The sequence below is a fragment of the Rosa rugosa genome, chromosome 2, assembly GCF_958449725.1.
Source record: "Rosa rugosa chromosome 2, drRosRugo1.1, whole genome shotgun sequence".
Taxonomy (NCBI): domain Eukaryota; kingdom Viridiplantae; phylum Streptophyta; class Magnoliopsida; order Rosales; family Rosaceae; genus Rosa; species Rosa rugosa.
In genome coordinates this window covers 1993182-2007335 of record NC_084821.1, presented here as the reverse complement: position 1 = coordinate 2007335, position 14154 = coordinate 1993182, and the positions used below count along the sequence as shown (strand labels likewise).

Sequence of the window (14154 nt, the reverse complement as noted above, 5' to 3'; positions counted from 1 at the left end):
AACCCCCGCCCCGTCTTCTTCTTCATAGTTTTCTTCAACTCTTTCACTCCTCCCAGCCGTCGCGCCTCTCAATCTCTCCACTCTCTTCATCAAGCTTTTGCCGCCAAAGCTTCACTCCAAGGTTGTAAAGGTAATTTCATAAAACTGTTCTGATTATTACCACACAAGTCTTTATGGGTTGGTTGCCATGAAACTCCTAATCCAAAGCTCTTTTTGTAGTGAGAAGTTTCTTAAACTGATATTTCAATGCGTTTTGTTGGGTACCCTTTTTTCAATTCGACATTAGAAATATAAAAATCCAATCTTTTTTTCAATAAAAAGAACTGTTGTGTGTTCATTAGGATTATTGTTGTTGTTTTTCTACATGATTATTTGGTTTTATTTTTCATGTCGGGTTCAATTTTCCATAGAAATGTTGCTGTGTAGGACTATCAATTCACCTAAGGTAGGCTAGCACACACCAGATCCTAATCTGTAACCTTAAAACTCTCTTCTGCCTCGATTTCTTCTACCTCTCTAGTACACAGTAAATTTTTCTTTCTCTGTCTCTCTAGTTTTCATAGCTTTCCAGTTTCTAATACTAATGCCGTTAGAGAGGAACCTGGAGTTGTCATGAGTATCGATTTTACATTGTTCAGAGATATCAAGCAAGCCAAAATAGAGGACATTGTTATCTGATTCTTTTGACTTTGTATAGGTTCGCAGCTTCTAACTCTATGGAATTGATTTTGGGATTTTTGTTATTGGATATGAATTACCGCTGTGGATGATCAAAGTTAGAATTGAGTTTCCATCCGATGGTTTTGTTTATGAAATCTCTCTAAGCTTCAGACCCTAAGGAAGATGATTTTTTTTTTCCCTCCTAGCCTAGTGATTTTTGGATACTATTGTGTGGCAAAGTGCCTCAATGTAAACGAGTTGCTTACTGCCTACTGAGTTGCTCGCTCATTACTCATATTTTACTTTCAGACTTTCCCCATTTTGGCTTTTTGACAATTAATTGTCGTTACTTTGATGCTGCAGTTCAGCTGTGTTTTAAATATCAATTTCCTTTTCCTTGACCATCAAAGTAGCCATCCTTGTTTTTCCAATTTATATATAGTAGAATCTGCCTTGAATGTACGGCTTCTACCTATTGGCTGCTGTATAATTCAGTTTGTATCACAATTGCAACAATACGAACAAAGACACTTTCTTATTCATTGATGGACTAATGAGACTTCACTGCTGTATCCCAATGGGAGACTTCACTGCAATGCAAATGATAAGAAATCTAGGGCCGGGCATTTAAGCCCGAAAACCCGCAAATCCGGATCAGCCTGTCAAAGCCCGACCCGTACGGTCCGGGCTCAATTTCCCGCTAGGCCCGTATTACCAAAAAAGATACAGGTGGCTGAATATTATTGGATATATAATAAGGCTCAAAATCCTTATTCTAGGATCGGACTCACTGAATCAGAGTCTTCATCACTAAAGACCCAAACCTAATCCCGTAGCCCAGTCTCGATCAGCCGCTTCCTTCTTTCTTCCTCTCCGAGAGAGGAAATCCGACTAGCTTAAACGCCCAAAACTCTCCGAGAGTCTGAGTCTCCTCCGCCCTAGTCCAGGTCTCCAACTCTCCGTCCAGAACTCTAAATCAAGGTCTCTCTCTCTCTCTCTCTCTCTCTCTCTAAATCAAGGTCTCTGTGATTTCTTGTGGTTTTCTCCCTGTGCATTTGTGTGTTTATAATAGCTCCAGGAAGAAACATCAGCCATTTCGAGCATCTGGACCTTTCCCTCTCTAAACAACAAGAATCCCGGCAAGGCAAAAACAAATAAACAATTAAAAAAAGCTTCAATTTTTGGGCAAAAGAAAATAGACCCAGAATCAGGAAGAAAAAAAAAAGAGTTGGCGCTGGTGTACTACTTCGAACTGGTGGCTCTGGAGGTGTGATTGTTTGATTGATTAAGTCAGCAAAGATTCCTCGCCACTTTTTCTTCTTCTATCCCTTCATCCTCTGCTTCTAAGTTCTTCATTGTTAGAAAGCTAATAATTGTTAGGAGAAGTCAGTAACTGGTGCTAGGATCAATCTCGATTGTAAATTTGATATTTCAGCTTTCTTCCATAAGTTTCAATTTTCAATTTCAGTTGTAAATTTGCTTGAACCTGCTGTACATATTTTGATATCGAGTCTCTTTCAATTTTCAATTTCAGTTGTAAATTTGCTTGAAAAGCAGTTCAATTTTCAATCTTATAGTCTTTCTTTAAGTTCAACAGATATTTGGGCCTTAAAGCCCGCAAGCCCGGCCCAAAATGAAACGGGCTTTGGGCCCGAACCGTAAAAAAGGGGCCGGGCCCGGGCCCAGTAAAACTATCAAGTGAATGCATGAATTTGATGTCATTTTTATTCATGTAGACATTTTACTTATAATGTTTTTGCTATTTGCTGACATTTTTATTCATGACATTTTACTTATTATGTGTTTGGTGAACGTAGCTTAATTGAAGACTTGTGAAGTATCGAACTTGTAATTCAGTTTTGTTCTTTTTTATTTTTCTTTGGTCAATTGTGAAAAGTTAATGCGGATAGTTGGCTTCCGATGGCGCCGAGTCCACCCCTAGATGAATATGATGAAATCAAAGTACAGATTTTTATTTGTTGTAGTCTAATGGTCATCTATTATAACCCCATTTTGAATTGCCTGTTCTGGCATTTCCAATAGAAACTTTATATGCCTTGTCATTGATCGGTTTTTCGTTTGTGATGTAGAATCAGAAGATGAAGACTAAAAAGTCAAGTAAGAAGCGTGCAGCACTGGAGCTAGATACTCCGGCTATTAAAGACAAGGTTGAAATTGGTAAGGTTTCTTTTACTCGATACAACTTGGAGTACCAATTGAGGTTTTGAAGCATATATGTTGTTATTAAGTATTGTAATATGATTATTGATTAGGTGTTTTGATATTTGTTTTTACTCTGTTAATCTAATCTAAGATTAGAAAAACTGGTTTGGGTATAACATACGACTCTTGAACATCTAGTTTGTTGAATATGCGTGTTATGATTCATGTAGGTCATGGAGAGACTGCAGATGGAGTCCTTGTTGATCAGGATTTCAACGAACCAACCATGGGAGAAAAACTTGCTAGTTTGAATATAGTACCTGATGATAGAGTGGAGAGCCAAAATAAAGAAGGCTCTTCTCTCCATGCAAAGCCTCCGAGTGCAGACTCTGTTCATATTTTGCTTAAGCAAGCACTACATGCTGATGACCGTGCCCTTCTATTCGAGTGCTTATACACCCAAGATGAGAAGGTGGTGGCTCCCATATTACATTTTAGTTATTGTGTATTGATGTTATAAGATAAGTGCTAATTTGCTTGTTATATCTGCTGTTTTAGGTCATTGCAAAGTCTGTCTCTCAATTGAATCCAGCTGGTGTTTTGAAGCTCTTACAATCTCTCATATCTCTTATTGAGTCAAGGTAAGATACTCTAGCACTGTGCTGTATAATCTGGATGATTTCTTGATCTTTCCTTAGGTTATTAAATGGAGCTTACTAGTGTTTATTTTTCAATCTGGAAGTATGTACATTGTGTAATAGTTTCTCTTTTTTTTTCGGGTGGTTGGATGCTGAATTATGCTGCAGATTTGTGTTTGAAATAAAATTAGGAAGTTTTAGTATATTCTCTTGTCTATCCATTTTTGTGTTAATGAACAGGAATCAGTATGCCTTGTTTGGTTGGTTCCAAACTCAAATTTTCTACGTTTCTCTACCTAATGAATTTGTGTGATGTATTTTTAACTCCAGGGGTGCAATTTTGGCATGTGCACTTCCATGGCTGAGAAGTCTACTTCTTCAACACGCAAGTGGGATAGTGTCTCAAGCATCTTCTTTAAGTGCCTTGAACTCTTTATATCAGGTCTGGAACTGTTAATATGGATTGTACCCTCCCTCCCTTAAACGTAAAATTTTTGATTGATAGAAAGCCCTCTGAATGGAATTTCCAAAGAAAATCAAATTCACTATTTCTTTCTCAAATGATAGTCACTGTAAAAATTTATGGAGTGGCATGTCCATCTTCCATCACAAGTTGATTTTTGGTTCGCATTTCTCATTCATGCAAGAGAAGGCTACAAAGTGATTAGTGGACTGTGTTGTATCATACCAGATTGAAATACAAATAGTCTGTTTTAACAAAATGTATCATTGTATATGCAGCTCATTGAGTCCAGAGTTTCCACTTTTCAGTCAGCTCTTCAACTATCAAGTGTTTTAGACTTGCTGTATACAGGGGTAAGATTGCTTGTGGTGGTGAACATTGTGGCAAGTGAAATGATCAGAGATATATAAGTTCATGCAACTCAACTCTTTTCTGCAGGTTGTTGATGATTTGGATGATGAGAATGGCACTACAGGTCCAGTTATTTACGAGGACAAAGATAGTGATGAAGAGGAATCTGAGGACGCCATGGAGACTGATCAAGACGATGAAGATGGTGAGGATTTGGATGCAGAACTTGGTGGTGTTAGCGACTTCGAAGGAATTGAAGGACTTGATGACTTGAGCGATTGATCCAACCTTTGAGATGCATTTTTGTTGTATTAACTTATCAGCAAGTTGTACCAAACTTCCAATGACATTGGCATTTATATGAATGAAGTTTTGTTACATGCTTATCTTTTCAGTTGATCCTGGAACATAAATACAAATGGCTTGGTTGAATTTCATATGATTGAGTGACTACCTGTTACAATTCCCACTACAAAGAAACAAGATGCAACATTCGAATCAACTAGCGTTATGTAGTTCATGCAACATTTCCACAGGTTAATGAATTGGATGATAAGAATGACACATTTACGAGGACAACGATGAAAGATGAAGAAAATCTGAGGGTGCCATGGAGATTGATTGAGCTAGATTATGAAGATGAAGATGAAAAGGAATTTGGTGCAGAACTTGGCGGTCTTAGCAATTTTGAAAGAACTGAATACTTCATGACATGAGTGAGTGATGCAATTTTGAGATGCATTTTGCTGGTTGTATCGACAAACTACCACATGAATGAAATTTTGGATACTTGCTTCTTCAAACATAAAACAAAAGGGTGGATTGCATTTCATACATGACTGACAATTACAATTAATCCACCTCTAAGAAACCAAACGCAACACTCCATCTTCATAGAGATGGAAGCACAGGGCTTGTAAAACATGCCCGGCAATAACAACAACAAAAGACAACAGCTGAAAAGCAAACACAAACAACAAAGACCATTACAAGTACTTCAAACTAGTTCCTGTCCCTCTTATGATAAACAGGTTCATCTTCCTCATCATCCTTGGCCAGGCCGAGGGTGCCTTTCACAGTATCAACAGCACCTTGGGCCATGTTCTTCGTCTGTTCTCCAGTCTGTTGGAGGAACCCCTCACTTCTCTCCTTGCCAGACTCGGCCGAATCTCCGGCTCTCTGGGCAGCCTCCGACGCTCTATCCTTAGTTGTCTCCTTGCTCTCCCATGCCTTGCCTTTTGCAACTCCTGCCTTCTCTCCGGCTCTTTGCGCCGCCTCGGAGGCCCTATCCTTTGTTGTCTCGTTGCTCTCCCATGCCTTGTCTTTTGCAACTCCTGCCTTCTCTCCGGCTCTTTGCGCCGCCTCGGAGGCCCTATCCTTAGTTGTCTCCTTGCTCTCCCATGCCTTGTCTTTTGTAACTCCTGCCTTCTCTCCGGCCTTGTGGGTAGTTGCTTGGGTTGCACCTCTTGTTTTCTCTTTGGCTGTTTGAGCTGCCTGGTAGGTCTTGTCCTTTGCTGCTTGAGCCTTCTCCCCTAGTGACTCCATCATCTGGTTCGCCTTTTCCTAATGGAATCAGGATAAACATCACATGTATAGTTAGTAAATTCCGATATTTTCAATCGGCCAAATTGGTAAGCAAAGACTAGTTCAAAAAATATTTTGGATATTGTCCAAATATCAGTAAGGTCAAATGACAAAAAAAAAAGAATAAAAAAAAAAGAGCTTCAATGGTTTTGGAAAAAAATTTAGAACCAATGGCCCAAGTTACATAACTGTTAAATGCATTGATTCTAGATGAAAAGAGATCGATGTATACCTCAGTCTGGCCCTTGGTTTCACCAGCTCTGTAGCTCTGTTTGTGGGATGCCATTGTTTGCTTCCGAGTGATGGATCTGTAAGTTCTGAACTTCTGAGTGATAGCTAAACCTCTGTGAGTGTGTTTTTCTTCTTGATTGCTCTGATGTGATGGGAATGAAAGCCACTGCATCTTATATAGAGTTTGAAGTGGGTTGGTTGATTGACATGTGTCCTGCAGTGTCACCATTGCTGACACGTGCCTTGCTGTGATGAGGGCTCTTGATGACAGTGTAAATATACGGATTACTACCCTACATTCTGTTGCCACGCGTTGATTCCCATTTTGACATGCACCATTGTTTAATTACTGGAGTAAGCAGTGACGCGATGCCATACCCAGCACAGTGAGAAACTGGTACTCCATGAAATTCAAATACGGTAAATATTCTACATCAGATGAGACTCGATTATAAGAAATTGTTGATGTCATAACTCAGTAGCTTTCTCAAACATCTATCAATATATATTGATGAGATAAAAAATCGATTGTCCGTGCATTTTAAATCGTCGAATTGAGATACACGTACTGTAAATAAATAAAAGATGTGAAGTCAAGTAGTATCAGTGCAAAAGATTGGCAGTACGTATTACTTGAATACATACATTAGGTTTGATATATTTCCACATATCTACTCATCATACGTGCTTGTCATAAAAGAAAAAAAGGAAAAAAAAAATAAAAAACATCATACGTGCTTGAAGATAAGTAACACTATCAAATAACAAAACGAAACAAAGAGTATCCCGCCACACTTTCTTGTGCTTGCTGCTGTAGCTTCTTCTTCTGCATGTTCAAGTAATTGTGGAGATAAGATTTTTTTTTTTTTGAAAGAATTTATCAATTGTGGAGATAAGATAAAGTACGCTGTACGCACAATGAACAAGACCTTGTATTAGTTTATTTTAGTATATAGACCACGAGAATCTCGTTGTATCTTCACAATATGTTAGTTCTAAAGCCTATATAGGAGGAAACTGTTTCTCCCTTTTTCTTCCTTCCTTCCTTGTTTTCCTTTATCCAAAAGCATAGGCTACGTTACACAAGCACTGATAGGCATGTATCGTCAGGGCTTAGTCACCCTAGCACAATTCAACAATTTGGGTCATAAAACTAATCTTAATATTATTAAATCAAATCTTCATCCAATTAAATTGTGAAGCTAAAGAAAAGCGCAGACCTTCTCTAATTTCTAGTCTTGTGCAGTAAGTCAAGTCTTTGCCACAGAGTACGTGCCAAATTGTATCTTAATAACAAATGAAGAGTCTGGTCAACAATTAGTAGCAAACCCTGAATAGAAAAGTCAATTAGAAGCTAGATAGGCAGCTTCATGAAGCAGCCTTTACTGTTTCTCCTTCAGTCTATATATAAGAGGCCCCGCTAGTTCCTAAGTACTTCATCATCATTATCTCTTTCTTCTTCTCTTACAACGAATACTTGCTTCCAAACCTTTTCGATCATCAAACTACTTTCTCTCGGAAGAAAAATGGCGCTAGAGTCGATTTCGCTGATGGATAGCTTAATGAAGGTGGCGATGTTTGTGGTTGTTCAAGCTTTGGTTTATGTAATCCTTTCCAGTTCATCCAATCTCTTCTCTGAGAACAAACTCAGGTCATTCAACAACAGCTTCAAACTTGCTCGTTCTGCTAGCATCAACGGTATTCTCGCCGCCATCTCTGACTTACCGACTGGATCTACTGCTACCGATCAGGACTCACCATTATGATCCTCAAGCGCGAATGGTTCGATCGAGTACAATATATATCTCATCTCCCTCATTCCGCTGTATATGATTCATGTAATCATGTCCCTCATTCTTTCATTGTTTAAATCTCTACGTTGTATTTAAGTATATATTCAGTGTATATGTTTCCTTTTCTCATTTTGGTTTTGAATATTGATAGTAATGAAGCTAAGCAGATCATATTAATGCTGTTCGACGAACTATCTTTTTACATGTTATATACTTATATATAATTAAACCAAACACACTATTTACATGATCAGCATTGCAACAACGTACTTGATGACCGGATCATGAAAGCGAAGTCCAAACAAATCTAAATTAGGTGGGTGCTTTTAGCAATAAAATAACTAAAGTTTAAAATTAATTTATAAAATATAGTCACATTAGTAGGTCCAACCAGAACAAGGTTAGGAGCGCAGCACATTAAGGTGATTTGGCCAAAATTATACTTAGAGATTTGTTGAATGAGGTAAAACAAAATTATCTTGAAGTGTTGTAGGAGAATTGTAATTGTGTGTTTATTATTGATAATAGGAGCCCTTTATATAGGGAGTTACAAGGTATACAAAAGGTAATAGAATCCGAATACAATTGAATACCTAGAACACTTTCCTATTACAACTCTAAACCCTAGTTTGTAGAGGCATGCATTATGTCGACATCCTTCAACACTCCCCCTTGTGCCGCTCAAACTTGGCGATGACGCTTTGATTGTTGCCTCGTTAAAAACCTTGCCAGGTAACAAAAATCCTGTGGGACAAAAATAACCCTGGTCGAAGGACAAAAAGAGCACAACACGTCCTTCACTCTTCGAGATCTAACATGTAGACATCATACCTCCTCCTGATGTCCATATCTCCCCCTGATTGCTACAATCATGGGAGTTCAGATACATTCCTTAATCCGATGCTCTTCACATGTTTCTCGAAGGTGGATTTTGGTAACGACTTAGTAAATAAGTCCACTACATTATCCTCAGATCGGATTTGGTTCACTTCAATATTTAGAAGTGCCTGTTGTTGCTGATTGTAAAAGAACTTAGGCGATATATGCTTGGTGTTGTTGCCCTTGATGAAACCTAATTTCATTTGTTCAGTACAAGCTGCATTATCCTCATAAATGCATGTAGGTTCATCTGTGGTAGACTTCAAACCACAAGTTCCTCGAATATGTCTAACTATAGACCTTAGCCATATGCATTCTCGCACAGCTTCATGTAGAGCAATAATCTCTGCATGATTTGAGGAAGTAGCAACAAGGGTCTGTTTTGTAGACCTCCAAGATATCGCTGTGCTTCCTATGGTAAAGACATAACCCGTTTGGGAGCGACCTTTGTGAGGGTCAGAGAGATACCCTGCATCAGCAAAACCCATCAAGATATCGTTGTCATTTTGATGGAGGGGAGGAGGAGCACGGAAGGTGGCGTTTTGCCTTGTGGAGTCCGATCCCACACTTCCGTTATTTCTTTTCTCTCTGTAGGGATAAAACAAGCCCATATCAATTGTACCTCTCAAGTATCGAATGATTGTCTTTATGCCAATCCAATGGCGTTGCGTTGGCGCGGGGCTATATCTAGCCAACAAGTTCATAATAATTGAGGTGTCCGGTCTCGTATTGTGCTAAGTACAATAATGCGCCTATTGTACATAAGTAAGCACTTCTGTTATTAACACGTCTTCGTCATCATCCCTGGGACGAAACGGATCCCTTTTAGGGCCAAGACTACGGACGACCATGAGAGTGCATCTTTGACTTTATCAAAATGCCTAAGCATCTATTGACACGGTATACAAAACCGTGTTCTCCCAAGGTCCTTCCTCTCAAACTCGGATTTCAGGTGTTCAGCGGTTTTCCTTTACTCACAAGGGTTCCAATTATGTTTATCAACATAAACCGCGACAATTGCAAATGCGGAACTTGTCATGGAAACGCGTGGGCATAGTTCATCATATCCCTTCCCAATCAAGTAGTCACTTTAGTGAGCGTTTCAACCTCGTTGCAAACGTGCTCCGTGGTCTAGAGTCACTTGACTTGGGTAAATGAAGTTCACAAGAACCTTCATTATATTCCATATCTAGATCCCCATAAAGATATGTAGTGACCACATTTGTAAGCTGCATGTTTAGTTATTTGGAAACTACCAAACTGACAAGGTAGTGGAGTGCAATGACATCCATTACGAGAGAATATGTCTTCTCGTAGTCGATTCCAAGGCGTTGTGAGAAACCTTGCACCATAAGGTGAGATTACCATCTCTTTTTCTCGTCACGCTATCTAACGAAGACCTATTAATGTCAACAGGTTTTATGTTAGGAGGTGTTGGCATCTACGGCCCGAAATCCTTCCTCTTCGTTAGTGAATCGATCCAATTCAACCTGGATCGCATCCTTCCATTTAGGCCAATTTTCTCTACGTTGGCATTCTTCAACGGAGTAAGGTTCGATGTCATTGTTCTCAACAATTCCACGTCCTCATGTACACTAGTGTAGTTCGTAGAGATCTCTATATTCTCAGGAATTGGTTCTAACATTGAGGCGTCCCCCAACGATGTCTCTTGGACATAACCACAATCCAAAATATTTTCATGAGACGGATTTTGAGTATCAATGATCAATGGATCAAGTTGTGCCAAACTCGCTCTCTTCTTAGGGCGAGAATCCATCGAACCTATGGGTCTCCTACGCTCTCTAGCTGAACCCATGGCCTATGATGCCATTATGCCACCTTGTGGCGTCACCATACCACCGTCCATGGTGGTGGTGCCATACCCATCTTCTCTGGGTGGCACCATGTCCTCTTGTGGGGACATCAATCCTTGCAGACATGTTTGCAGCAGGTATATGTGATCTCGTCACTTTTAGGGGATCAAGATGAAACATAATGGGGACAGACCACGACAATTCTTGTCATTCCTGTTGAACATTGACGTTCTAATCTCCCCCTAACGACGGGAAGACTGTCTCATCAAAGTGACAATTCACAAATCCAGCGAAATAGAGATCGCCTGTCAAGGGTTCTATGTAGCGGACTTATATATATATGCATTCGTTGCAATGACTCATGTTGATGCGCTGTGGCGGCGCAATTGGCACATAAACCGCACACTCAAATATGCATAAGTATGAGATATTAGACCCGAACCCAGTCACTAGCTATAACGCAAATAAAAGTTGAGTGGCTGCTATGAGTCGTAGACGAATTAGCATAGCTGCATGCGATATTGCATAACCCAAGCGGAAATATTGGTGCGCATTACCAAAGTCTGGGCTACCATCGTAGTCTTTTAATGGTGGCTTTTCTGCGAGACCAATTGGGTGTGAACATGAGAATATGATACTTGATATCAATACCCAATGATATGCAATAGTCATCGAAAATTTTCGATGTAAACTCTCTAGCATTTTCAAGTCGAATTGACTGAACGGGATGATCCGGGTAGTGAGCCCGTAGCCATATGATTTGGGCTAGGAGTTCTTCTTAAGCAGCATTACGAGTGGACGATAGTGTGACACGTGACCAGCGTGTCCACATATTAACCAACAGCATAAAACATCTAAGCAGTCCGCAAGTTGGTTGAGTCGATCCACAGAATCCCCTTGGATTCTTTGTAAGAATGAAATTATTCCTTTAGTGTCCTTTGCATAGGATGGTCGTGATCCTTAAAAAAAACAGGCTTTACAGAACGAAAGATTGGCCTTATAACCAATGAAGGTTTTGGTTGAGCCAGAATGTCATAATTTATTTTGAGAAGTAGAGAGAGGAGCCATGTCTCCATACATGGCGTCAATGCCATGTATTGGCCGCAGGGGGTAGGCGGTGCTGGCCATGTGTGGCCAGTCTTGCACAATCATGGCGCCATGAGGCGCATGTGCAGCTCCTCGAACCAACTCTTGGTTCTTACTTCTTTTCGTTTTGAAAAATGGATGTTCGTGTGAAGTCTTTAATACACGGATCATCATGTCACGACCTAGGTGTCCCAAACGGTCATGCCAAAGCCTATATGTGTCAGAATTCCATAAATCATCTCTCATGACATGGTTGGATTCAATGACTCGAATAGTGGTTGCATACAACCCACTAGAGCGACACATAAGTTTCTATAATACTCGTTTATGTCCGTAGTCATTAGAGGTAATGCAAAGGAACTCTGTCCATTCTCATAATGTGTTTCCACATGAAAACCATTGGCTCTTATGTAATAAAGTTCGAATTAAATAAGGTATGTCCAAGACATTAAGTAAAAGAATCGACACTTTATTAATAGCCAATGATTACATCAAAGTTTCCAAAATCTAATCCATAATAAAAATCAAAATTAGAAAAATCGTAGTCACTCAATCCGTTTGGTAACTCCAATCAGATATGACCAGGGAAGTAGAGAGAGATGTTGGTGGAGTGAGGCTCTCTTAAGTACCACATCTCAATTACTTTTCTAGACATCATACTTCATTGGATGCGCCACATGAGAAAGAGTTAAAACAAAATGTCATTTATTGATTTAAGGCATAATTGCCATTACATATTTCTTGGAAAATAAAAGACTATTCGAAATAAAAATCTGCGACATTTTGTCTTCATCGCCAGATTTAAAGTCTTTTTGAACTCGATGTCTTGATCACCATGACGCGGCTACCTTCTTAGGTACATTGCAAATTCGGGTCCATTGATCAGACGTTCCATATCAGAAATAGATACCATGAAGAGGATTCTCCCTTGATTGAGGCACATTGGCGCAATGTGCATGGTCCCTAGGACCTGAGGCGTTGGAAGATTATGACCATGGCCAACGTTGGCTCTATGGTTTCCAACCCTTAGTCCCTCAAAATCACGACTCCTACGGTGGCGTGATTGTCGCCTTTGGCGACTACCTTCATGAGCATTTCGATCATATTGATCATGACGTCTATGGCGACTTTCTCTAGCCATGGGACGATGCTCTGGATAGCTATCTCGAAGCCTATCAATTTCTCTTCTCACAAGCTCGTTGTCTTGCCTTTCAGCAATTTCCATAGCTTCAATAAGCTTTTGAAAGCTTGTGATCTGTCTTGCATTTATATGAGTCCGAAATAAATCACAGAACCTTATAGCATAGACAGGGAAGGCATTGAGGGTTTTCTCAATCAATTGTTCTTCTGTGATCGTCTTGCCATAGAAGTGCATCATTGCTCTGATGCGGAGGGCTTTCGAATAAAATTGCATGACTGTGTCAAATTCAGAGAAGCGAAGATCTTTCCATTCTGCTTCTGTATTCGGAAGGATGGAGTCACGAACATTGCCGTATCGTTCGCGAAGCACTTGCCGAAGCTTTATAGCGCTATCCTCATTTATGAACTCAAACTGGAGGTCACTATCCATGTGACGTTTCATGAAGGCAAGTGCCCTGGAGATATCTTTCTCAGTTTGATGGTCTGGAGCTGTTTCTATAGGACAAAGCTCTTGGATTGTATGCAATAAGTCACGGGAAATAAGGTGGAGCTCAACATCCTGAGCCCACGTTAGGTATCTTTTGCCTGCATAATCCATTGGAACAAAATCGAGTATGTTCGAGTTTGACATCCTGAAAAAGGGGTGAAACAAGAACGAATTTGTTTCGGAGCTAAACTTCCACGAAAACTAACAATAATAAGATTTCCGAGCTATGCTACCAAGAAATCGATTTCCAAGAATCTCTTTTGGATTAGACCAAACAATGATGTTTTTAATATGGTCACAATTTGATGCTTTATGGACGCTCTTAGTCCAAGCATTATGAACACTCTTAGTTCATACGAACGCTCTTAGTTCGTTTAATTATGAACATTCTTAGTTCATACGAACACTCTTAGTTCGTTAAGCATGAATCCCCACAATTCCACTTTGTTAAATACTCTAAACCATTTGGCAACATATATTCCAATATTCTGCATAAAATAAAAGAATTTAAAATACATGAAAGCAGCAACTTTAATTACAAAAACTTATGTGATGATTTTGGGCTTGAGAACACGCGCGTGTTGATGCAGGCGTGTAGCTAAATTTGCCGGAATCTGGTCGGAAACTGGCAGTTGGTGGGCTACCCTTCTCCCTTCTTTTTTTTTTTCTTTTCGGGCCCAAGCCTGCTCCCCCTCTTTTTTTTTCTTCTCTGGGCCCACTCCTTCCCCTTCTTTTGTGCGTCTTCTTCTTCTTTTGTTTTTTGTTTTTTTTTTCTTTCTTCGCTGGCAGAAGGTGTGCAGCTTCGGCAGCAGCAGGAGGATGCGGCGCTGTCTGCAGGGCTTGCGGTCAGCTTCAGGGAGAAGGG

The 14154-nt window shown here is 39.8% G+C and overlaps 2 protein-coding genes across 2 annotated transcripts; one reads left to right on the top strand and one right to left on the bottom strand.

The window, feature by feature from the left end:
* Positions 1-33: 33 nt before the first annotated feature.
* LOC133731894 (uncharacterized) lies at positions 34-4669 on the top strand. Its single transcript, XM_062159338.1, has 7 exons — positions 34-130; positions 2751-2838; positions 3054-3295; positions 3382-3464; positions 3792-3903; positions 4203-4277; positions 4363-4669. The coding sequence occupies exons 2-7, from the start codon at positions 2760-2762 to the stop codon at positions 4555-4557; spliced, it is 786 nt and encodes a 261-aa protein (XP_062015322.1). The 5' UTR covers positions 34-130; positions 2751-2759; the 3' UTR covers positions 4558-4669.
* A 351-nt stretch (positions 4670-5020) lies between these two features.
* Positions 5021-6217, bottom strand: LOC133728897 (late embryogenesis abundant protein 1-like). Its single transcript, XM_062156340.1, has 2 exons — positions 6092-6217; positions 5021-5838 (listed from the first exon to the last, which is right to left on the bottom strand). The coding sequence occupies exons 1-2, from the start codon at positions 6143-6145 to the stop codon at positions 5278-5280; spliced, it is 615 nt and encodes a 204-aa protein (XP_062012324.1). The 5' UTR covers positions 6146-6217; the 3' UTR covers positions 5021-5277.
* Positions 6218-14154: the final 7937 nt, after the last annotated feature.